Below are 27,100 nucleotides of genomic sequence, written 5' to 3'. Positions count from 1 at the left end.
GAATAGTGTAAGTTAGATGGGCTTCAGATTGGTTGCACAGGTTGGCGCAACATCGAGGGCCGAAGGGCCTGTGCTGCGCTGTAATGTCCTATGTTCTGTGCTCTATTTCATTGGTACCACAAGGAGGTAATTTAGTTGATTACACATGATTGTGATGACACTAATGACACTTGCCTTTAAACCTATTGAGGAGATACGTGTGCAATTGCACTGATAGCATTTCATTGAAAGCTTTGTATGTAAATGTGATCAAATATTTTCATTTTCACATGGCAGTAACATTAGCGATGTCACGAGACGATGCTTTCACTGATGACGTATGTTGCTAATTTACTTGGCTGTGTAGAGCCTGCATTTCTCATGCTGGATGAACTGCCTCATTGGTCATAGGGATGCCCGGAGTCACCACGGCCACCATGTAACATGATCTGGTCTTGGTTCTGTTGAATTAACATGAACAGGTTTTACTGAACATAACTCTACACAGAGGATGGAAAGAGAGAACATCAGTGGAACCCCACAGAGTCCAGTACTAGTTCTATTTGATTTGAAATCACTATGCCATAGGTAATTAAAGATATGCTCAGTCACTACTCTTTGACTAATAGTTAACCCTTTTCTCCACAAAGAGATCCATTCTTGATGATAAAATGATTGGTATCGGTTTTGATGAACATCTCTGTTATGGTTTAAGATTGCTCTGACATTCATGATTTTGATCCAGTATTTTGTTTATTCTTCTGTGGGTGAGAGTTTTGGTGATAAATTCAGCATTGTATATCCTTGAGAATGTGACGATGAGCCATCGTTTTGAACTGCTGCAGTCTTGTTGAATGGATGCATCCACAATGATGTTATGGAGATAGTTCCAGTATTTTTGACCTTGTAACAGTGAAAGACCATAGACTATAAGACAAATGAGCAGAAATTAGGCCATTTGGCCCATCGAGCCTGCACAACCATTCAATCATGGCTGATAAGTTTCTCAAACCCCTTCTTCCACCTTCTCCCCATAACCTTTGAACCTTTAACAATAAAGAACCTATCGATCTCTGCTTAATTATACTCAAATGACCTAGTGTCCACAACTTTCTGTGGCAATGAATTCCAAAAATTCACTATTGTCTAGCTGAAGAAGTTTCTCCTCATTTCCATTTTAAAGGATTTTCTCTTTACTCCAAAGCTGTGCCTCCGGGTCCTAGTCTCTCCTGCTAATGAAAACATAGATACATAGAACAGTACAGCACAGAACAGGCCCTTCAGCCCACAATGTTGTGCCGACCATCTTCCACTCTTCCACTCTATCCAGGCTTTTAAGTAATCTGTGAATTTCAATTAGATCTCCCCTCATCCTACTAAACATCATTGAGTATAGATCCAGAGTTCTCAAATATTCATCATATTTTAAGCCTTTCATTCCTGGGATCATTCTCGTGAACTTCCTCTGGACCCATTCTCGGGCCAGATTATCCTTCCTGAGACATGGGGTCAAAAATTGCCACGATATTCTAAATGTGGTCTGACCAGAGCCTTAGAAAGCCCCAGAAACACACCCCTGCTGTTATATTCTCCTCCTCTTGAAATAAATGCCGATACTGTATTTGCCTTCCCAACTGCTGACTCAACCAGCAAGTCAACCTTCAGAGAATCCTGGACTAGAACTACTACATCCCCTTGCACTTCAGGTTTCTGAATTTTCTCCTTGTTTAGAAAATAATGTGTGCCTCTATTCCTCCTGCCAAGGTGTGTGACCTCGCACTTTCCTATGTTGCAGTCCATCAGCCACCTCTTTGCCCACTCTTCTAACCTATCTAAATCCTTCTGTAGCCTCCCTGTCTCCTCAATACTACCTGTCCCTTTGCCTATCTTTGTATCATTTAAAAACTTAGCCAGAATACCCACAGTTCCTTCATCCAGATCATCATGTATAAAATGAAAAGTTGTAGTCCCAACAATGACCCTTGTAGAGTACCACTAGTCACCAGCTGCCATCCTGAGGAGGTAGTAAGAACTGCACATGCTGGAGTCAGAGATAACACAGTGTGGAGCTGGAGGAACACAGAAGGCCAGGCAACATCAGAGGAGGAGGAAAATTGCCTTTTTGGGTCGGGATCCTTCTCCTGGTCAGTTCCGGCCAGCTCCTCTCTCATGCTTCTGTAGTTGTGTTGATTCAACTGTAATCCCATTATATCTGATTTCAACTTCTCCATCTCAAATTGCAGAACAAATTCTGTCAAATTAGTCACTACCTCCCAAGGGTTCCTTCACCTTGAGCTCTTTTATCAAGTCTGCATCATTGCACATCAATAAATCCAGAATTGCCTGTTCCCTAATGGGGTCCATCACGAGCTGCTCCAGAAAGGACGGCACGGTGGCTCAGTGGTTAGCACTGCAGCCTCACAGCGCCAGGGACCCGGGTTTGATTCCCGCCTTGGGTGACTGTCTGTGTGGAGTTTTCACATTCTCCCCATGGCTGCGTGGGTTTCCTCCCACAGTCCAAAAATGTGCAGGTGAGGTGGATTAGCCATGTTAAATTGCCTGTAGTGTTCAAGGCTGTGTGGGTTATAGGGGGATGGGTCTGGATGGGATGCTTCAAGTGGCGGTGTGGACTTGTTGGGCCAAAGGGCCTGTTTCCACACTGTAGGGAATCTAATCTAAAAAAAAAGCCACCTCATAGCCTTCCACAAATTCCTTTCCTTGTGATCCACTGCCAACCTGATTTCCCAGTCCAGCTGCATACTGAAATCCCCTGTGATCACTGTAACCTTGCCTTTCTTACACGCCCTTTCTATCTCCCGGTGTCTCTTGTACCCTACATCCTGACTACTGTTTTGAGGCCTGTACATGTCTCCCATTCCTCAATTCTACCCACACAGACTTGACATCATCTGACCCTATGTCTTTTCTTGCCATCAATTTAATTTCATTTCTTGCTAATAAGGCAACCACATCCCCTCTACCTATTTGCCTGTATTTTCAATAGGCTGTATATCCTTAGATATTTAGCTCCCAATCTTGATCCTCTTGTCGCCATGTCTCCATAATGCCCACCACCATACCTTCCTTTTTCAATCTGTGCCACAAGCTCATTTACTTTATTTCGTACACTGTGTACATTCAGGTCCAACACCTTCTGTCTTGTGTTTACCGTCCCTGTTCTCATTGTCATCCCTTTATCTAATGTACTTGAAATTGGATTCCTAAACCTTTCCAACCGCTGTGTCCTATGTTGTTTTCGGGATGGAGACTTTAATAACCTCTCCTGAGCTTTCAATATTTTTTTACATTTCTACATGCAGTTGAATCCAACCCAACAGATGTTAACCTGAGGCTTTGTTTCCCATTGGCCATTATACTTCTTGGAGTTTTATGCTTCCCTTCACCTCCCACTTTCTAGTTTAAAGTCGTGCTGATGACCCTGTTTACCCTTTTTGTTAGAACATTCGTCCCAGCTCGATTGAGGTGGGGATCATCCCAACGGTACAGATCCCTTCTGTTCTAATTCTGATGTCAGTGCCCCATGAAAAGGAGCCCCTCTTTCCCACACCACTCCTTTAGCCATATGTTTACTTCCCTTATTCTTGCATCGCTGTGCCAATTTGCATGTGGCTTCAGCAGTAATGTGGAGATTGGAACCCTTGAGGACCTGTTCTTTAAATTAGTTCCTAGTTCCTGATAATCCTCAAACAAGTCCTCTTTCCTCATTTTGCCCATGTTGTTTACCCTGAGGTGAACCTTAACTAGATCCTCCCCCTTCCTCTCTGATATCCTTTCAAGCTGGTCGGAGATTTCCTTTGCCCTGTCACCGAGCAGGCAAAATTTCATACAGGACTCTTGATCCTGCTTAAAGAAGTATGCTACCCATTCCCCAAATTATAGAATCTGCTACAAATAACACATCTTTTTGCTCCCCCTTCTTGAATAGCTTCCTATACCACACTGCCATGGCCAGCTGGCTCAGCCTCCCTACAACTCTGTTCCTCATCCAGTCAGTGAGCAAATACCTTGAACCTGTTGGACAAGGTCAAGAGCTGTGGCCCCTCTGTTCCTGAATGCAGGAATCATCTACCTGCTTCACTTGCAGTTGCTCCCTGTTGTCCCTGACCACTGACTGATTTTAAAGGACTTAATCTACCAGGCATGACTGGCTCCTGAAACAAAACGTCCAAAACGACAAAACGTCTTCCCCTCCCAGATGTGCTGCAGTGCCCAAAGCACAAACTCTAGCTCATCAATTCTGAGCCAAAGTTCGTCCAGCAAACCAACAGTTGCTACTGATGTGGCCACTGCAGCTCAATGGAGTAAATTTTGTCAGGAGATGTGAACTCGTCAGATCACAGTTCTATTTTCTCAGTACCACTTATCTAGAGATTTCAATTTTTCTAGTTTCCTCTACTTCCATTTCCTGATTCACAACTATTTCTGGGATGTTAATTGCATCTTCCATAGTGAATACCTGCTCAACTCATCTGCCATATCCTTATATTCCGTTATTAATTCCCCAGTCACACCTTCTGAAGGAACAATGTTCACTTTGTTAACTTTTCTTTAAAATATGTTTTGATGTTTCTACCTAACTTTGTCTCATGTTCTGTTTTCCTTTCTTATTATTCTTTGACTCATTATCTGATTTTTAAAAATCTGTCAAATATTCTGATCTGCTACCCATGATTTCCATAATTACATGATTTTTCTTGAAGTCTGATATTGTCTTTAACTTAAATAAACAAAAATAGAACAAAGAACAGTGGATTATTTTTAACTTATTCAGTTGAACACAGATGGTAATTCCTCTCTTGGGATTTTTCTTTCTGGTTTGGATATATCTATTCTGAGTATTGTCTAATACCCCATAAATGCCTTCTCCTGCATCTTATTAATTTATCCTTTAATTTAGTTTGACGGTTGACTTCAGCAATGTCTGATTTCATTCCTCATAAATCTGCCTGTTTATTTTTAAATGCAAGCCTTAGACTCATTCTTCTCTCCCTTAAACTTCATAACAATTCAGTAATGTTATGTTTGCTGTTATTGAGGGGTGCCTTTGTATGAGGTCTTTAATTATTTCTGTCTCATTGCACAAAAGCAGATTGAATCTAGCCTTCTTTCTGGCTGGCTACAGAATGTGCTGTTCTAAAAAAACAATCCCATACATATTTTATGAACCCCTCATTTAAGCTACTTTTGCTTGTTTGATATGTAGGTTAAAATCACTCTTATCACTGTACCTTTCTCACAAGGTCCCATTACTTCTTCGTTTAAATTCCATCCTACCAGTGGCTATTTTTAGGAGGCCTTCTACAAGTGATTTCTTGCCTTTATGATTTCTCATCTCTATCAAAACCACTTTTACATCCTGGTTTGTTGAACTTCAGTCATCTGCTCTATTCTGTTATTACCATCGTAAAATAATAGACCCACCCCACCAATTTTTTCTGCCTTCTTGTCCCTCCTAAAGACCCACCAACCTTCAATATTCAAATCCCAATCCATGTCGTCCTGCAGTTATGTTTTTGTAATGGCTACCAGATTGTACTTATTTATTTCTATGTGCATACTCGGTTTTCCATTCATTTTGCATGGTATGCAACAAAAAAACTCAATAACAATTCTTTCAATAATTCTTTCTGACTTGAGTCACCATTGTTGCATTCCTCCACTAATCTGTAAAGTTCATTAATTAAATCATGTATGGAATTTCCTGGCTGCTGAAGTCCTGCACTAAATCTTCCTCTTTCAGGAATTGTTTTTTAGTTTTGAATTAATTATCAAAGGCTTTCAGCACTTCTTCAAAAGTATCTGTTGCTTCTTTTACCTCTTGGCAAATATAACATCATCAGCTACATGTGGCAGTGGCTGGGGTCCTGGATTGTGACTTCGATGGTTGGCTAGAGATCCACTGTGTGGCACCATCCAGAACAAAACGGCCTATTTGATTGGTCCTCCATCCACCACCTTCAAGGTTTATTCCTTCCTCCTTCAATGCACAATAACAGCTACAAGTATCATCTCCAAGATACACTGCAAGAATTCAACAAGGCTCTTTAGGAATTGGGCACTATGACTTGGCTCAATGACACAGTGAACGGCAGATTTATCCAGTGAGACATCAGGAAGTGTCTGTCTATTCTAGAATAGAATGAGTAGTTGATAAGACACCTTGCATGCTGCATGCTTCAACCCTGTAGGAAATCCACTCAACCAGAAAACCATTAAAAAGCATATAGGTATCTCATAGATGACCATACAATAACATTGCACTGACAGAAGATCCATAACTAATGTCCATAAACTCATATAATCACAATTACTAGCCACACAGCTGCCCCAAGTCACTGACTATACACGTTCAAGTGGTCTGAAAGTTTCAGTCATTTTCTAGAAGGTGTTTACTTTGAACTTGAAGACTGGTAGGTCTTTGACTTAAGGACCATGAGTCTTGGTTTTGTTCCCGATCATGTGAGGTCCATAAGTTCTTTTAAGTTGGACCATGTATTATTTCCTCAGCTGTCCTTTGCAGAGGATGTCGCTACTTTTGATGTAGGAATTGATCCAATACATCAGTTAGAAGACACCAAATCCTGAGAATTTCCTTTGCAAAGGAGTCCTTCCTTGTTGAATCAGACAAGTGCCCCTTAGCATCCTCTGCGGTACCTTTTATCTCATTAGTGTCATTCACAGGAGATAACTGCTCTGTTAAAACAATGTTCCATGCAATATGTTGGATCTCTGAATCAAGCAATTAATTCTCGACTGTGTTCTGACTCTGCAGTCATTGGTTATTTGATGTTAGTGGTGGTTCCCATCGAGATTTACGCATCACATCCTTAATCTGTACGAGCAAGTCTTTATTCCTAATCCATTACTAAAGTGTGAAGATGACTTGAAGAGGCTGGATGCTGTCTGTGGTTGCTTTACTAATGAACCCAATTGTTCACTGCTTCAGTCATGTTTCTTGAAGATTGTTACCTGATCCCTGTCACTGGCAATGACAATTCCTCCTTGAAAAATTATAAACTGAAATGTTCCTCTTGGACTTTGCCATCTCATCGTCTGACATTATGTCATTCTGACACAATAATTTGTTCATCAGGCTGTGTTACTGTCTGAATGACTTCAGTTAAAGATTCATGAATGAGATTAAATGGGTCATCCTGCTTGTTATTTTAATTAAAGCAAAATACTATGGATGCAGGAAACCTGAAGAAGAATGATACTGGTCTAAAAATGTTAAGATTAGATTCCCTACAGTGTGGAAACAGGCCCTTCAGCCCCATAAGTCCACACCACCCCTTGAAACATCCCACCCTGACCCATTCCCCTATAGCCCACACACCCCTGAATGCTATGGGCAATTTAGCATGGCCAATCCACCTAGCCTGCACATCTTTGGACTGTGGGAGGAAACCGGAGCACCCGGAGGAAACCCACGCAGACACGGGGAGAATGTGCAAACTCCACACAGACAGTTGCCCAAGGCTGGAATCGAACCCGGGTCCCTGGCGCTGTGAGGCTGCAGTACTAACCACTGAGCCACCGTGCCGCCCACGGTGGGTTAACTTTGTTTCTTTCTTTACATACATAATTTCAAAATATTTTCTTTCAACATGAGTCCAATTAAATCATACTCTGATGTTGTTTAGTTGTTTGACAACTAACATTTCCTTGTCTCCTGGTTCCATGACTGGCTGATCCTGGACCAATTGTCATAAGACTGGTATTTCTTTGAACTAACACGGCATAACTGGCTGTTTGTTGACTTTGCAGTCAGTTGTAACTAGATGAACTGTTTCTGCAACTTGAATAAAGTAGAAGATGAACATTGATCCTCAAAAATGAAAATCCTTGATTGCAAAGTACATGTACATTCTCTACTTTATGACAACCCTTGTACAACCCAGTTTCTTAAGCTACAAGGAATAATGTATGCATTGTACAAAGCAAACTCCCACAATGTAACAGTGAAGATCATCGAGAAAATATACCAGTACTTGAATGGAAGATATTTCAGAAAACTAATTGAAGACCAGCTAAGTAACAGCTTTGAATAACAGAGAATTCAGACAAAGGAACAATTCCCCTCCTTTCAGAAGCATCAGCTCTGTGTCAGAGAAACATATAGATCCATTGATAAGATATTGTCCACCAAGAATACAGAGATAATTTACAAATATGATCAAACCAAGCACTATAACAGTGCTATGAAGCACAATGAGTACTCTACCACTACCTCTCAGAAATAAAGGGAAGGCTACTAATCCAATTCAAAAATAAATTGTGGTTAAGCTGACCTGAAAGTGCAGCTGACAATCATAACCAGAAGAAAATATAGCTTAAAAACCAACGCTTACCGGTAGCCAAATGTCAGTTGGCTCCACTATTTTCTCATTCCAAATTGGCTTGAAAATAAAAAAAAAGCCCCATGTAACTCCTTTGCTGATGTAAATGCCTTCTATAGCTGGAAAAGTTGTTAGAAGCAGAAATTCTTGAGGAGTCTGAAAGGAAGTAAGGCCAGTGGTACAGCAGTTTTAATTTAAACATAACTTAAGGTTGAACATTGCAACATTTTAAAATGCATTAACAGATTCTAACTCATTGTGCAGAAGGACAAACCTACAATCAAATGATCAATGCATTTTCTAGATGCTGCAACCAAAATCATGTGTGAGATTTTCTGAAAGAAGAGGTTCCAGAGAGGTTCATTTTGTTAATCACCACCTCTACACCAAGTAAAACTTGCAACAGCAATCAGAGTCACTGCCTAGCTACTCCCTGCTGGTCACTGGATAATGGCTGCTCTCATTGAAGGGGCTTATCATAAGTCAAGGTTGGTTAAAATCCCTCACACAGTTGATTAGCCGATGCACATTCATATAACATAATTAACAACTATTTTGACGTGATGATGTGGAAGTTCACCAGTGTTGGACTTGGGCAGACAAGGTCAAAAGTCACATGACACCACACATGATGAAGAGCAGCGTTGTTATTTCAAACAAACCCATTGGACTGTCATTTGGACGTGATTAGACTGAACTGTCACAGCCAGAATGTGAGACCAAAGCAAGAATCGTAGCTCTAGGAGAAGGGAGAGAAAGAGAGATCAGCTGAAGCAGCTCACAAATATTCATCAGATGTGGAAAAAATACAAGAGGTTTGGTGAACTTTCAAGGTGAAGGTCTCTGTCTCTTTCCCATTGTCTCTGGGTCAGATTTTTCTCCAGAAGGACAGATGTGAAAGTTGAGATATTTTCTGACTCAGAGCTCCTTGCTCCACTCTGGGGAAGCTGGCCAAGCTATTTTAATGACAAATGTTAACCTGGGGTCAGACTTGATCATTCCTGAGACTTGCCCAAAAAGACAGATAGATAGCAAGGCCAACAGGTTAGTATGTTCACCCCAAACACTGGATTCTAGGCCAGTTGTGTCCATGATCTTTAAGTCCTTTCTTACATTTCCTCAAACCTATGACACACAACACAAACCCATGCTCACTGTCTTTATGTGCTAACCCTGACAAGACAATCTGCAGGAGAAGGTTGCCATTTCTGAAGTGAAGGGGATAGAAGGTGGCAAGGTCCCTTTGTCGAAGAAAAACAGTGCCTGATCGAGAGTCTGGACATAGGACTGGGTACTATCCACTGAGAAGCACTGTTTCAAACGCAATACTCTCTCCCACAACCTTCCAAAATGACATTCCTTGACCCACCCCTCACAACATCCACCTCACCCACAAAACACTTAGTTTACTCCAAGGTTCTGTGCGATCATGGGCACTCTCTTCCCTCTGATTGGTTGTAGTCCTTGCTTTTTCCCCAGGTACTTGGATGCAGGGGTCAGCATGCCAACACAAAACAAGAGCAGAAACTGCTGGAAAATTCTGCAGGTGCAGCAGCATCTGTGGAGAGAGAAAGCAGAGTTAACATTTCAAGTCCAGTGATCCTTCATCAAAATGGAATGCCAAAGCAAAGTTTGATTGGGTGGACCAGAGACTGTTCAGATCTTTCACTTGTTCTTCACTCAGATACCAAGGCCCCACCGTCTCAACAAGATTCTGCCGATCACCTCTAACAGTAGAGTATTTGCGCATACTGGCATGGTCAACCAGAAGCATACATTCAATTTTTTTTTAGAGTGGAGCATGAGTTCATCAGCTTCTGATTTCTGGACGAGTGAGCAAACAGCTAAACTACAGTTATCCCTGCAAGAGAATAAATGCAATCAGAGCAAGGTCATTAGAATCTGAATTCAGCACAATGAAGACTTTGTTTAAAGCCATCATCAGAGACTGTATAATTGGTGATCTAGGGAAACAAGCTCAGAGGATCACAGAACATCACTGTGTGAATCAGGTAAGAAGAAATATGAGGCATAAGTGCAAAGATGAGCTATTTGATGCCAAAGGTGAATTGGAGAATGTGGGTGTGAGAGACATGGTGATGTCTATCAATGAGGCTAATTATGGGCCTTGTCCGGTAACATTGAGATGTCCCTACAGTGTGGGATCAGGCCATTTGACCCATTGAGTCCACACTGATTCTTTCAAGACCATCTCACCCACACCAACCCCAAATGTGTAATTCTGCATTTCCCATGGCTAATTCACATAGCCAGCACATTCCTAGGTGCTACTGGGAAATTTAGCATGGACAATCCACTTAACCAGCACATTTTTGGACTGTTGGAGGAAACCCACGCGGACAAGGGGAGAATGTGCAAACTCCTTACAGACAGTCACCCAAGGGTGGAATTGAGCCCAGGTCCCTGACACTTAGAGGCAGCAGTACTAACCACTGAGTCACCAAGCCACCCCTGAATATTCACTGAAGGTGGATTAAGACCTGATCGATATTGCTTGTATAAAATAAAAGCATATTTAGCCACATGGTGGTTCAGTGATTAGCACTGCTGCCTCACAGTGGCAGGGATCCAGGTTTGATTCCACCCACGGGCAACGGTTTGTGTGAAGTTTGTATGTTCTCCCCCATGTCTGTGTGGGTTTCTTCTGGGTGCTCTGGTTTCCTTCCACAGTCCAAAGATGTGCAGACTAGGTGGATTGGCCACAGTGTTCAGGGATATGTAGATTAGGTGGGTTATGTGGGATAGGTCTGAGTGGGATGCTCTGAGGATCAATATAGACTTGTTGGGCTGAAGGGCCTGTTTCCACACTGTAGGGATTCTATAATATTCTATGAATGATGTCATGCCTCATGTCATGATGGTCATGGATCACAGTGCAAATGAATTGTTGATGTGAATGAGCTTAAGGAATAGACCCATTAATATTCCTGTGAACCCAGTAAGGTTGGAATGTTGAAGGTCAGAAACAAGCAGGCCATTGCATCAAATAGTTTTTTTTTACTCTTGATGTCAATTTGAGGCAGTTCTGGTGAAGATGTGTGCAGAACCTAGCAAGGTCCAATAGTGCTATTCCACCCAGTGAAGTTTAACTCTGACATGGAGTTGTCCTGTTAGGCTTTTTGCTTCCACATGGTGTGTGGCTTGAGAAATGTGCTAAGTGAAGAACAGAGGCAGGAACAAATTGAAAAGCAGCCATCCCTAAGCCTGAACAAACCCAAATTAAAAATTAACAATTCATAAAAAGCAGTAATGTCAATGATGAGAATAACATTTTCAAACGATTAACTGCCCACAGATCGAAATCTAGAGAGAAAGTTTATGTCAGAAGGAGAATTTGTGTTGATTTATCTATCCTGTGCGGCAAGTTATTCTGACTTTGATTCTCCGCAGATCACCGTCCTACGTGAGTGCGCTGATACAGTGAACAGATTCAAGACATGGCAGAACAAGTTTTGGGGTTCTTCGTACTCTATAGCTTCCTTGTGGTAGCCCTTCTTTCCAAGAGCAGCCTCACTGTGCATGGGTAAGTGTCTGCACTGACCATTTCATAGTCATACAAGTGTTACAGAGGAAATGGCTGGCAATATGGATTCACATTTAGTGTGTAAGAAAGATGACAGAGGAAATTAGGAGCCTATAATGTGGGGCTTTCTGATGCGAGATGTTAAATCTTTGTAATCTCTTCTTTTTCTTTTTTTCCACTTGTTTGTTTTAATCTTGATTTTGGAACAGCAATGACGCCTCTGGGTAGATAACACACACCAATGATCAAGCACTTTCTGGAGGACAGATGTCTTCACAGCTTTCAGCCAGTTGGCAGCCCACAAAGAGTGAGGAAATTCAAGCAGTTTTGTCTGAAATTCAGTGCTCACTGGATTGGGCACCTCCTTCAGATCACCACAAGATTCAGTTTACAAGCAGCTGCCTGTCAACCCACAAATCAGAGGCCAAGGCTTCCTGCTTTGAAGTAGCAATGGGTTCATTGTGGTAAAACACAGTCATTAGAATCAACTGATATTGTCTGAAGTGATAAGGTCCGGTTATAAAGAGTTTGCAAATCACGAGATGAAGATAGGCGCCATTTTGCTCTACAGTCATCTTTGCTTGTTATTGATTGGTCAGAGTCAAAGAACTCATAAACTATCAGACTAAATCCCACCTTGGACAGCACAGTTTTGTATCATTTGTTTATGAGATATGGATATTTCTGATTCAGCATTTATAGCCTCTCCCTAACTATCCAGAGGACAGTTATTTGAATTTGCTTTATTGTCATATGAACTCAAATGTACTGAAAAATTTACAGTGGCCGCATTACAGCTCTGTCTTAGGTATAAAGATACCTTGGTTCATAGAACACAGAACATAGAACATAGAAAAGTACAGCACAGTACAGGCCTTCGGTCCACTATGTTGTGCTGACCTATTACCCAACAAAGATCAACCTACCTTGCATACCCTACATTTTACTATCCTCCATGTTCCTATCCAAAAGTTGCTAAAAAGTCTCTAAATTATCTGACTCCACTACCACTGTCGGCAGCGTATTCCACACGCTCACCACTCTCTGTGTGAAGAACCTATCTTTGACATCTCCACCTTCCTCCAATCACCTTAAATTTGTGTCCTTGTAGTAGTCATTTCCACCCTGGGAAAAAGACTCTGACTATCCACTCTATCTATGCCTCTCATCATCTTGTACACATCTATCAAGTCACCTCTCACCTTTCTTCGCTCCAATGAGAAAAGTCGTAGCTCCCTCAACCTTTCCTCATAAGACCTGCTCTCCAGTTCAGGCAGCATCCTGGTAAATCTGTTCTGCACTGCCTCTAAAGCTTCCACATCTTTCCTATAATGAGGTGACAAGAACTGGACACAGTATTCCAAGTGTGGTCTAACCAGGGTTTTATAGAGCCACAGCTTAGCCTCACGGCTCTTAAACTCAATTCTCCCGCCAACGAAAGCCAAAAGTTCCCCTGCCAATAAAAGCCATTCCCCTGCTAATGAAAGATACTTAAGATCAAATTCGTGGGAAACAAAAAAAAATTGGAAAAGTAAAGAAATAAATAGTCCACAAGTAAAGGTCATAGGAATAAATTTTTTTAAAAAGTAAGAAGTTCAGAAAACCAATCCTTCCAACCTAGTCCATGCTGGCATCTACCGTCAAGGGGGACTTTCACTGCCTTGCCGTCGCCTGCGTCAGACCCACCAATATAGGAGTTATCCCGCTTTAGGTGCCATTTCTTTGCCACTGGGCCCACTTTAAACCAAGCTGCTGCTGGGCTGCGAACTCCACTTCAGCCGCAGATGTCACCTTGCTTGAGCCACCAGCTTGAAGAGTACATTGCTGCCAACACCATAGTCCGCATTGCTGAGGAGCTTTACTGCTGCTGCTGCTGGCCTCGAATGCTAGAGTAATACACTTGTGCATGTCCTGCAGTTTCTGTATGCACTGAGGATTGAGCCACTGCGATGCTGCACCTTTGGTCAAAGCCAATCAGCTAACAGTTCATCTCACTGCTGTGGGTCAAAAGTCACATGTGGGCTAGTCCTAAAGAACATCAGTGAACCAATTGACATGTTTTTTACAAGAAACAACATTAGATCAGTTTCTACATTTGAGAATTTATTTTTATTGACTTCATTTGTCACTACGGGGTTTGAACCCACTTGACCAAAATATTAGCCCAGGACATTGGATGCCTCGTCTAATGATGCTAACGTGGTGTCACCACTTCCCCACAAGCCACAGGGGAGCTCAAATCTAATCATATTACATGCTACGTTTTCAACTGGGTGTGCTGGTCCCTCACCTCACGTTAACATGAAAACTGCTGAGATCATATTCGGTCAGCACTGACTGTCCTCCAGTAACAGGGCAGGCACATGAGCACCAGAATTGGGGCCTGTCTGCATCCATTAAAAATAAAAGCTGAATGGACGAGCTATCAAGCCTGTCAAAAAGCTATTTTTTGTGAATTCTTTGTTACGCGCTTGATTTGGCAGATCCAGACATTTGGGAATGCCTTTGGCGAACAATTGTGAGGCAACACAGGTGTAGAAGAAAAGGCTTTGGCACAGTGACCAGAGCTGAACATCACTGCAGATTTTACTGGGGAAAGATAGCAGCATCTGCGTGTTTTTTTTTTCAACTTTTGCTTTCTAATATTTTGAAGCCTGCGTAAGAACCTAAGAAAGATTTAGAAAACATAAGACCTTTACAGTTCTAATGGTAACTGCCTTCCTGATCGTTGCATCAGCTCTCTGCCTGCTGATGGGTTTTACTTGCAGCACTGATTGCACATGAGCACTCCTTGTCACCACAAACAGGCATTCTTGTTGCTGGTATCTACTAACTGATCCATCTGACCCTTGATTGAAGATGCTGAGATGTCAGAGGCTAGAGTGTCCAGAGGGGAAAATCTAGTCAAAATAAAATGCCATGGCTTGGAAATGAAACTCCTGGTCAAACTGGAGTTCCATTTTAGGAGTGCACGATGGGTTGGACCAATATGTATTAATCATAAATTCACTGATATATCCTTCTGGGTGGGCAGGGCATTCAATCTCTTTTCCTGAAGACCGAATGGCGTATGTCTCCTCCCATGTCTTATTCTGTGTCACTCAGTCCGCCCTGAAATGTAATTCCAAGCCTATGAGGTTCAACAATGAAAGTAACAAATCAAAGTCTGGAATTTTCTCCAGGGCTGCACCCAGAGACATTGGTAACCAAGTGGCACAATCCATTAAAGGACTGTGGAGGTTTGGGGCTGTGAAATGTGTACATCTAAATACAGTATTGCAACTCTTGTCAACACGTTATTTGCATCCACCACTCATTCTGTCTAATGACTCTCTGCTGGAAAACAACCAGTGTCTCACCCCAGTCCAACCTGACTCATTCAAACACTGGTGTCCTCTCAAGATTACAACCAGATTTCTGGGTATAAAAAGATATTTCCCATGGTTTTCCAGTTGTAACTGTTGACCTTTCATTTTACATTCTCCTCACTGAGCATGACTCCTTCTGTATTCTTTGAAATGGATTTTCTTGGGAAGTTTTAACTCACAATGAAAATTGAAAACTCTCTGTAAGGCTAGGGCTTCAGTTAAAGGAACACTGCCACATCCAATGCTGCTCACCAGCCTGACTTGGAAATACATCACCATTCCTTCATTGTCACAGGGCCAAGAACCTGGAATTCCCTCACTAACAGAACAGTGGGTCTACCTAAGCAGATAGACTGTAGTGGTTCATGAACAGCTAGTCAAGTGCAACATGCGATAGACAATAGCCCACATGCCATGAATGAATAAAACAAAATATGATCTTATAAGTGACTTAGATGAAGAGTCAAAAAGTAATGGATCTGATTTTGTTAACAATACAAAGCTAGGTGGGAAGTAAATTTTGACATGGGCACAAAGAGGCTGCAAAAAGATTAAATGAGTGGCAACATATTGGCAGATGCAGTATGCATTGGGAATTGTGAGATTATTCTGTTATGAACATGTAACTCAGATTAATCTAGTGTAGAAAGGTAAAGGTAACATTTAGAATCATAGAATCCCTAGAGTGTGGAAACAGGCCCTTTGGCCTGATAAGTCTACACTGAACCTCAGAGCTTCCCACCCAGACTCATCCCCCTATAACCCACCTAATCTACAGACCCCTATGGGCAATTTAATATGGGCACTTTTTCTTTGGACTAAGGGAGGAAACCAGGAAGTTTCCCACAGGAAACCTACACAGACATGGGGAGAATGTGCAAACTCCACACAGACAGTCGCCCAAGGCTGAAGTCAAATCTGGGTCCCTGGTGCTGTGAGGCAACAGTGCTAACCACTGAGCCACCACTGGATATAAAGTTTTAAATTCAAGATCAATTAAAGCATCTGGTTTGAGAAGCTGGTTAACGGGCGGCACGGTGGCTCAGTGGTTAGCACTGCAGCCTCACAGCGCCAGGGACCCGAGTTCGATTCCAGCCTCGGGTAACTGTCTGTGTGGAGTTTGCACATTCTCCCCGTGTCTGTGTGGGTTTCCTCCGGGTGCTCCAGTTTCCTCCCACAGTCCAAAGATGTGCAGGCTAGGTGGATTGGCCATGCTAAATTGCCATAGTGTTCAGGGGTGTGTGGGTTATAGGGGGATGGGTCTGGGTGGGATGTTCCGAGGGGCAGTGTGGACTTGTTGGGCCGAAGGGCCTGTTTCCTTACTGTAGGGAATCTAATCTAATCTAATCTAAACCGTCCCAGAGTAATTGCCAGACAAATTGGGAAATAGTGATCATGATATGATAGAATTTCACTTCAAGTTTGAATGTGATGTGTTTGTTTCATAAGGTTATAGTTGGAGTAAGTTTCTTGTAAGGGTGCCTTTGGGAAATAGCCACCATAATACGATAAAGTTTAATGTTAAGTTTGAACGCAATACGTTTCATTCTGAAATGAATATACTGAATCTGAACAAAGGAAACTATGAAGGTATGAAGGACAATTTGGCTGTGGTGGGTTAGGAAATATATTAAATGACTTAACGGCCAATAACAGATATTTAAATAAATACTACACAGTGTACAACAGATGTTCAGCACTGTAAAAATGCCCTGAGCTTCCAGTTGCCTGGCACTTCAGTTGACCACTGTGTTCCCGTAGCAACATTTCTGTCTCAGGGTGAGGCCTGCTGCAGTGCTCCAGCAAAGCTGAATGAAAGTTGGAGGAATAATACCTCATCTTCTGTCCAGATACCTACAGCCTTCAGAATCAACATTGAGTTTAACAATTTCAAAATGTAAACTCTCTACTCCATGTTTGTTACCCTCCCCCTACATACGCAGATCCTGTTTTGTATGGGTTATCCAGCACTGTGAACCATTTTAAACTATTTACACTTCTCATTGACATCCTACCTTATGCATCTCTTGACTTTTAATCAGAAATCCCTTTGCTTGCTTACGACTTCTTTCTTTCTGCCTCTCTCTGAACACCATCTCCATACACTCTCTTCAATCTCCCCGCAGTCACAGCATAAATATATCATTTCCTAACTATTTTCAGTTCTGATGAAGGTTCAGTGGACTCAAATCATAAACTGTTTTTTACTCTGTTGGCAGACCTGCTGAGTTTCTTTCATAGAATAGAATCCCACCTGTGTGGAATCAGCCATTCAGCTCATTGAGTCCACACCAATCCTCTGAAGAGCAGTCCATGCAGACACATCCTATCCCTGTAGCCCTGAATTTCCCATGGCTAATCCACCTACACATCCCTGGGCAGGGCAACTCAGCATAGCCATTCTATCTAACCTGTGTATCTTTGGACTTTCTTCTGCACTTTCTATTCTTGCTTCAGATTTCCAGCATCTGCCTTATTTGCTTTTATTACAACATATGTTCTTTGCTCTTAGACAATAAGACTCATTCCTAGGAAAGGCGAATCAACCATGGCTAACAAAGAATATGAAAGATTGCATTAAATGAAATAACGGCTTTTAAAGACAGGAGGAAATGTGGTAAACCTGAGGAGTAGGAGAAATTTGAAAGATTGACGGGGAAACTGAGACTGAAAAGAAGAGGAAAAATACATACAAGATAGCAAGAACCACAGGTGGGCTCTAAAAGCTTCTTTAAATGTGTGCCAGGAAAATAAGAACTGGGTTCGTTATCGATGGGGACTGAAGAGATTATAGTGGAGAACAGAGAAATAGAAGAAAACTAAAGGGTCACTTCATGTCTATTTTCAGAAAAGAAGAGAAATTCTCATAAATATTAGGCAAGTGAAAGAATTATGAATCTGAGGAACTGAAAAAAAATTAGTAAAAAGGTTTTCTTGTAAAATTGACTGGGTTGAAGATTGATAAAGTATTCCCTTGTACCAGATGAGCTTCCAGTACTAAAGAAAGCACATGCAATGTGCCTCGTTGACTACCACCCAGTGACACGGACCTCCATAATCATGAAGTGCTTCGAAAAGCTGATAATAGCCCACATCAACTGTAGCCTCCAAGCCTGCCTTGATCCCTTGCAATTTGCCTATTGACAAAACAGGTCCACAGCAGATGCTATTTCCTTAACACCACACTCATCTCTGGAACATCTAGATAACAAAGACACCTGCGTCAGATTCCTACTGATCGACTACGGCTCTGCCTTCAACACCAGAATCTCAAAACTCCAGCTCAGTCTACTGTTCCTCAACTTCATGACTCACAGACTGCAATCAGTGAAGATTGACAACTGCATCTTCTCCTCAATAACCCTCAACACTGGAGCCCCCGCAAGGATGCATTTTCAGTCATTTACAGTACTCCATGTCCACCCACAGCTGTGAAGGCAAATTCTGAATGAACGCCATCGACAAGTTTGCTGACAACACTACTGTGGTAGGATGGATATTAAACAAAAATGAGTCAGAATACAGGAAAGAGATAGATGACTTGGTGTTGTAGTGCAATGATAACAACATTTTTTTTTCAATGTTGGCAAAACTAATGAACAGATCATTGACTTCAGGAAGAAAGGAAGAGAACATGCCCCTTAAGCATCAGTGGAGCTGAGGTGCAGAGGAACGAAACCATCATATTCCTAAGAGTGATAATAACTGATAATCTGTCCTGGACTTCCTGTGTAGATGCAATGATCAAGAAGGCACAACAATGCCACTTCTTCCTGGGACAGCTTAGGGAATTCAACATTAGAACTTCACCAACTTTTACAGATGCTCCATAGAAAGCATACTATCTGGGCACATAGTGGCCTGGTATGGCAACTGCTTTGCCCAGGACTGTAAGATGCTACAGAAGGTTGTGTGCACAACCCAGGCCATCACAGAAGCCAATCCCCTATCATGGACTCCATAAACATAAAGAGCAAAAGGAGGGTATGAAAGGATCTGTCAAATAAGATTACAGATAATCTCAGGAGGTTCAACAGCTATATTAAGAGTAAGAGGGTGACCAGAAAGAGAGTTGGTCCCCTTAAAGATCAGCAAGGCTGTCTATGTGTAGAGCCACAGGAGATGTGGGAGATTTTTAATGAATATTTCTCTTCAGTTTACTGGCGTGAGAATTATGGATGCTAAGGAAATAAGGGAAAAAGATGGGAATGTCTTGGACAACATAATATTATGAGAGAAGAGGTGTTTGCAGCTTTAGCTCGCGTTAAAGATGGATAAATCCCCTGGGCCTGATTAAGCATATCTTTGGACATTGTGAAAGGCTAGGGAAGAAATTTCAGAGGCCCTTGCAAATATTTTTGCCTCACCTGTAGCCACTGGTGAAGTTCCAGAAGACTGTAGCGTGGCTAATGTTGTTCCATTGTTTAAGAAAGTTGCAAAGGCAAGCCAGGGAACTACAGGCATGTAAGCCTGACATCAGTAGCAGGCAGGTTATTGGAGAGGTTACTGAGGGACAGATCAATCAACATTTGGACAACCATGGTCTGATTAGGGATAGTCAGCATGGATTTGGGCATGGGAAGTCATGTTTGACACATCTTTTCGAGTTTTTCAAAGAGGCAGCCAAGAGGATAGATGAGGATAGGGCAGTGGATGTAGCCTGTATGGATTTTAGTAAGGCCTTTGACAAGGTCATGTGCGGGAGGTGAGTCATGAAGGTTAGTTTGCCTAGGATCCAAGGAGAACTAACTAATTAGATTCAAAATTGGCTTGATGGTAGGAAGTAGAGGGTGATGGTTGAAAGTTGTTTCTTGGACTGGAGGCCTGTGATTCATTGTGTGCCATGCAGGGGCTGGTGCTGAAACCATTGTTATTAGTTATTTATACAAATGACCTGGATGTGAAGGACTTACACAGTATACGGTAAGGTCCTGAGGAGTGTTGTGGAACAGACAGACCTAGGATTACAAGTACATAGTTCATTGAAAGTGGTGTCACAGGCAGATAGGGTGGTGAAGACGGCATTCAGCATGCTGGCCTTCATCCATCGTGGCATTGAGTATAAGTTGGAGTTTTATGTTACAGTTGTACAAGTCACTGGTTGTACTTAATAGAATCCCTACAGTATGGAAACAGGTCCTTTAGCCCAACAAGTTCACACCGACCCGAGGAGCATCCCACCCTGACCCATCCCCCTATAACTCACCTAAGCTACACATCCGTGAACACTACAGGCAATTTTAGATGGCCAATCCACCTAGCCTGAACATATTTGAACTGTGGGAGGAAATCGGAGCACCCCGAGGAACCCCACGCAGACACAGGGAAAATGTGCAAACTCCACACAAACAATTGCCCAAGGGTGGAATCGAACTTGGGTCCCTGGCATGTGAGCCACCTGGCCGTCCCATGAGTATTGTGTACAGTTTTGGTCACCCTGCTATAGGAAGACAGAGTTAAACTGGAAAGTGTGCAAATGAGATTTTTGAGGATGTTGCCGGTCCTGTAGGCCTGAGTTATAGGGAGAGGTTGGCCAGGATAGAACTTTATTCCTTGGAATGTAGGAGAATGAAAAGTGACCTTATCGAGATGTATAAAATCATGAGGGGCATAAATAGGATGAATGCATAATTTTTTTTCCCCAGGGAAGGGGAATTGAAAACTAGAGGGCATAGGTTTCAGGTGAGAGGATAAAGAGTTAAGAAGGACCTGAGGGCAACTTCTTCATGCAGAGAGTGTTATGTGTGTGAAATGGGCTGCCAGAGAAAGTTTTTGGGGCAGGTACAGTAGCAAAATTTAAAAAACATTTAGATAGGTACATGGATGGGATGGTTTAGAGGGATATGAACCAAATGTGGGCAATTGAAAATAGCTGAATTGGCACTGTGGTCAGCATGGACCTGTTTGTTCTGAAGGGCCTGATTCCATGTTGTATTACTCTGTGACTATTTTCACCTCTCATTGCTGTGTAAAGGCTGCTAACATCATAAAAGTGCCCTCCCACCCCGCTAATGTTCTCCTACAACCTCTTTCTTATGGCAGAAAAGACAGAAGCTTGAACACATGCTCTAACAGATTCAAGAGCAGCTTCCTCCCTGCCTTTATTAGACTGCTGAATGCACAGTTGAGCTTCAAATGATGTTGATCTTGCTTTCCATACCTTCTTTGCAGTTGTAACCTGTATCCCTCGCTTTGTCTATATATCCTTATTTGCTATAATCTGGCTGTACTGCTTGCAAAGCAAGGCTTTTCACTGTAATTAGGTACTTTTGTCTACAATAAAAGATCAAAGCTTCATCCCAGAGTGTTGAAAGACATGGCTATAAGCATAACTCATGCATTGTTGGTTCTCTTTCAAAATTCTATAGCATCTGGAAATGTCCCTGCCAATTGGAAAGCAGAAATGTAACCTTATTATTTAAGAAGGGAAGGAGAGAGAGAATGGAGAACTACATGACTATTAGTATGTAGGGAAAATATTAGAATTTATATAAATAATTTGACATGGAGAAACACTTGCATTGTATTTATTTCACAGGAACAGTAATCCTCAGCCCATGTCTTGGTCTGGGTACCTGGGTTTGAATCCCATCATGGCAGACAGTGAGAATTGAACATTTTTAAATCTGGAATTAAATGTTTAAAGATAGCCGTGAAACCATCTGATTCACTCATGTCCTAAATGTGACTCCAGACCTACAACAATGTGGATGATTCTGAACTGCCTTCTGAAATGGCCTAGCAAACCATTCAGTTGTGTCAAAGTGATAAAAAGCATAAAAAAAAGTAACAAAACTAGAAAAAACAATGGTAGGCTTGACCCTGTGAGCTGCCTCGCACACCAGTATACCTTACAACAAATCAATTGTACTTTACAATACCCCAGACACCACTAGCATCAGATAGACCCAGCAGAGATGGCGGCACAGTGGTATGCAGACAGGATTGAGCTGCTCTGGTAATCTTCAACTTTTATTCTAGACCTAATAGGCTCTCATTGCATCAGGTCGAACGTGGACAAGGAGACCTTCTGCTGATTACCATCCACCACACTACTCTCAGTTGATGAATCAGTCTCCTCTGTGCTGAACACCAACTGAAGGAAGCAGTAAGGGTGGCAAGAGTAGAATCTCGTCTGGGCAGAAAATTTCAGAGAAGATTAGCGGGTCTTCTATATAGTGACTGTAATACATTGTGTAGATCGAGTCTAATAGCTGGATACCTTTGCTCCTATTAGCGTTACATGCCTGAAGAGAGTCGCAAACACTCAATCAAAGCCAAAGACAATATGTGAACATTGGTCAGAATCCTGAAAGATTTGTAACTGGATCATTAGAAGTCAATTATGTAACCTATGACAGCCAAATAAACTGAAAAATAATGGATCTCTTATTCCGTGCATTTGCACATTGACATTATAATGCATCAGCAGTTTGCCTGAAAACTACAAGTATTTTGTCCTGGATGGCATGAAAACCACTGATAGCAGGGTTACTAGCATGCACTGATCCTGTGACCATATATGGCAGGAACCTATCTGCCCAAGTAAAATGTGTTCTACACTGAGTGAGCATGAACAAGCTCCATTGAATACGACTGTATATGAAACATAGTAAGAAACACTCAGGCCCAAGTTCCATGTGATCTAACATCACTATGATACAGTCCCTTTTGTGCATACTGCGATGAAGGCTTCAATAAAACCTAGTCTTTGTATTTTCCATAAGTTCTCTTACTGTACCCATTTTAATCATTGGCATTTGACATGAAAATTTAACTGTTTAGTCCCACTTTTTCCTTGTAAATGAAACTGAGATTTATATAATATGTTTGCAGTTTTAATATTGCTTCCTCTGTGTTCTGTTTTTTTTTGAAAATTGAAGTTAAACATACGGGTTTGTCTGTGAGCTTGGAGTTAACAATCAGCCTTATTCTATAAAAAAGGTTACATTATCTATAGTTCCAAAAGAGGAAGTTACCCAGAGTTCCTGGAGAATTATTCAGAGGCGTTAGGGGGAGAAATTTGTAAATTAATCCAGTATGTATTAGGAATTGTTCAAAAGAGATCAATGAGCAGGGAACAAGATTTAATGTAAGGGACAGAAGGTTTAGCTGGGAAGTGAGGAAGGAAAATCACCCAGAGTGTGTGGGAATCTGGAACTCACTGCTTGTAATGGTGGTAGAGACAGCAACCTTTACATATTTAAGAATTATTTAGATGCATACTTACAATGTGAAGGCATACAAGACTATAGGCCAAATGCTGGAAAATGAGATTAGAATAGATAAGTGTAGAGCTGGATGAACACAGCAGGCCAAGCAGCATCAGAGGAGAAGGAAAGTTGATGTTTTGGGCCTAGACCCTTCTTCCAACTCGACACCTTATTATCTTAGATTCTCCAGCATTGGCAGTTCCTACTATCTCTTTGAATAGATAGGTGTGACTTGAGCTGAATTTTGTGTGCTGTACATCTCTCTATGACTCTATGAGAGGGGCATATATCAGCCACCAGAATGCTGAAAGGCTTTTGATGAAGTAATGTATTAAGCAGTGTTTTGAAGAAAAGGATTTTACAAGAATTAAATTGCCTTAGAATAATAAGTTTATTAGTGTTCTCAGGCTGAAGTATTGGGAAAAGAAGTGAACTTACATAAATTGAAGAAAAGAAAGGGAGAAAGGAATTAAAGTTGTGGGAGGGATTGTATAACTCTGAAAGGAATCTAAGTCAGGAGCATGATAGTCAGAATTAAGTACAAGTTATCAGCAGTCCATTAGGTAAGTTGACATTTTAATTTCTGCAAGGCCAGCAAAATATTTTAATAGTTCCATGTCTTAGAAAGCAACTAGATTGGTCCTGTTCGAGATCCAGCACTAGATGTTCTCCGAGTTGTAATAATGTTGGTAAGTTTCCCTACTGTGGAAAGGATATTATTAAACTAGAAAGAATGCAGAAAAGAATTACCAGGATGCTACCTGAACTGGAAGGCTGTGGTATAAGTATGGACTGGATAAGCTGGGACTTTTTTCCTTGGAGCGTAGGTGACTTAAAAGTGACCTTATTGAGGTCTACAAAATTATGAGAAGCATAGATTAGATAGATAGCCAGCTTTTCCCCATGGGGGAGAGTCCAAAACTAGACAGCATAGGTTTAATATTGTAGTTATAGTTATCAATTAGAGGTGTAGTGGACAGTGAAGAAGGTTACCTCAGAATATAACAGGATCTTGATCAGATGGGCCAATGGGGCAATGAGTGGCAGATGGAGTTTAATTTAAATATTGGAAAGGCAAATCAGGGCACGACTTATATATTTAATGGTAAGGTCTGAGGGAATGTTTCTGAACAGAAAGACCTTGGAGTGCAGATTCATAGCTTCTTGAAAGTGGAGTCGCAGGTAGATAGGATAGTGAAGGTAACATTTGGAATGCTTACCTTTATTAGTAATTGCATTGCGTATAGGAGTTGGGAGGTCATGTTGTGCCTGTACAGGACATTGGTTAGGCCATTATTGGAATACTGCGTACAATTCTGGTCACCCTTGCTATAGGAAGGATGTTGTGAAACTTGAAAGGGCTCGGAAAAGATTTATGAGGATGTTGCCAGGGTTGGACGGTTTGAGCTTTTGGGAGTTACTGAGCAGACTGGGGTTATTTTCCCTGAAGCATTGGAGGCTGAGGGGTGACCTTATAGGGTTTTATAAATTGTTCGGGTCAAGAATAGGGTAAATAGAAAAGGTGTTTTTCCCCATTGTGGGGAATTCTAAAACTGGAGTGAATAGGTTTAAGGTGAGAGGGGAAAGATTTAAAGGGGAGCTAAAGGGCAACTTTTTCATGCAGAGGGTGGTGTGTGTTTGGAACGAGCTGCCAAAGAAAGTGATGGAGTTTGGCGCAATTGCAACATTTAAAAGACATCTGAATGGGTAATGAATAAGAAGAGTTTAGAGGGATATGTGCCAAATGGGACCAGATTTATTTGGGATATTTGGTCAGCATGGATGAGTTGGACTGAAGGGTCTGTTTCCATGCTGTATATCTCTATGACGCTATGGCTGTAAGTTGAGAAGGGAGAGATACAAAAGGGCCCAGAGTGGCAATTTCTTACACACGGAGTGGTGAACGTCCAGAACAGGCTGCCAAATGTAGAGGTGGAGGGGAATACAATTTTGGTATGTAAGAAACATTCGGACACGTGTATAGATAGTATAGGTATGGAAGGATATAACCAAATGGAGGCAAATGGGACTAGTTTAATTGTGAAAATGGGGTGGCGCATGGAGAACTTAGGCCAAAGGGCTTGTTTCCGTGCAATAAACCTCTATGACTGTAAGTTGTAACAGAGTGCACTGATTCCCTGTGATTTTTTTTCCCATTATGTTGGAAAATCTTTATTACTGTGTTATAAGGGAATAGACTGCTTTTCCTATTTGTCATCATTTCTATTGTTGAAAAACTTTTTATTGTATTATTGAAACAAAGACTACAATATTGTGAGCTTATGTTCTGGTAAAAGATCACTTTGCTTAAAAATTTAAAAAGGAAATTGTGACTTATTTAGCCAGTTCCTGTTTGGAATCAGACATGTTCAGTACACCAACTAGATGTTCCTCGACAACAATATGGGCAATAGGATACCACCTCTCCAAAGTAACTTTCACAACAGTGTCGTCAGCTTTCTCAGAGAGCAGCTGGACGGCTGCCCTCTCCAATACTGGCAGGATTGAGTTCCTGTCATTGAGCTTCCTTCATGGTGTGGACTGAACCTAGTGATTCATATGCTTGCCTCTGGTGTGTTTGCTGAGTCCTTGTTCCTTCCCTGTCCATGTAAATACCTTTGATTCACGTAATCTTTTCCTCAGTGTAGCTGACTAATCTTCCTCTTGTTTGCTGTCCTCTCCTATGGTACTTCTCCTGGGCTATTGTTGTGTAGGCTTTCTTTGTTCACAATTTGGTGCCCATCTGGGCCTAGTTCAGTGTCGACACTGAACTTTACTTCACTTGTGGGGCCAATCACTGGGCTTACCTTCTCCATCACTTAAAGCACTACATTGTTTCTGGGCTTCACTTCAGTTGCTCCTTTGTTCCATGTGCACAGTCACTATTACCACCATACAGTACGACGGGGTCTAGGCTGCTGTGAGAGAACAATCTGAATTATACGTCATTGCAGAGAAGTGGTGATAAAAAGGGATGTCTTTCCAGACCATTGCATTTTCAGGCTTTAGATCCATGTGATCTGCTGTCTCTGTGACATTGAGAAAGCAGCATTGCTCAATAGCTATGCTTAGAACAAAGGTGTAATAACTTTACGAGCTTCCATCACATCTCTGACTTGAAGTTAAGACAGATTTATTTTCTCCAAGGCACTGACCACTTCTCCAAGGTTACAGTTGTGAGGTCACAAGTCAATTAACACTCTGACAGAGTTAACATCACTAAAAGATACTTTCCAGTCAATGTCCCAGATTCCCCTATGAGGCATCTGAGTCTAGTATAACCCCCTGTGACCAATAAACAGAGTCCTCGTAACCCAATAGAAGTGACGATACACTGTCTTCATACCCTAGTCTGACTGATCATCAGATCACTCTACACTACTCCTTAACTTATGATTGGACCTGTTTCTTACAGATTTCATCTGAGAATCAATAACTACTCTCTCAATGTATTTGGTTTGCTTCACTTTTAATTCAATAAAACTCTACCAAATCACTCATGTCACTAATTAAATTAACAAATTGCACGCATTACCCACCAGGGCAGACTAGTTTGCTTCATCAGACTCCTACTTCCCTTTGATCACCTATGTTGAAATCTCAGATGGGTGTGGTTTTAACTAGGGACATGTTGGC

General features: G+C 41.7%; 1 protein-coding gene across 5 annotated transcripts in view; it reads left to right on the top strand.

Moving 5' to 3' along the window:
- Nucleotides 1-27,100, top strand: part of LOC125458709 (gamma-aminobutyric acid receptor subunit alpha-3-like) — a 287,238-nt gene that overhangs the window by 62,381 nt on the left and 197,757 nt on the right. For 4 of the 5 annotated variants that reach the window (XM_059651519.1, XM_048544196.2, XM_048544197.2 and 1 more), the window contains one exon: nucleotides 11,751-11,883. In XM_059651519.1, coding sequence (XP_059507502.1) covers nucleotides 11,798-11,883 — 86 coding nt within the window. In that variant the 5' untranslated portion in view covers nucleotides 11,751-11,797. Of the gene's footprint in view, nucleotides 1-11,750; nucleotides 11,884-27,100 lie in introns of those variants that run through there. The other variant, XM_048544198.2, reaches the window with a different exon arrangement.

This window comes from Stegostoma tigrinum, chromosome 15, assembly GCF_030684315.1.
Source record: "Stegostoma tigrinum isolate sSteTig4 chromosome 15, sSteTig4.hap1, whole genome shotgun sequence".
NCBI lineage: Eukaryota > Metazoa > Chordata > Chondrichthyes > Orectolobiformes > Stegostomatidae > Stegostoma > Stegostoma tigrinum.
Note: the sequence above shows the minus strand (reverse complement) of the source record. Positions and strands in the feature narration are given on the sequence as shown.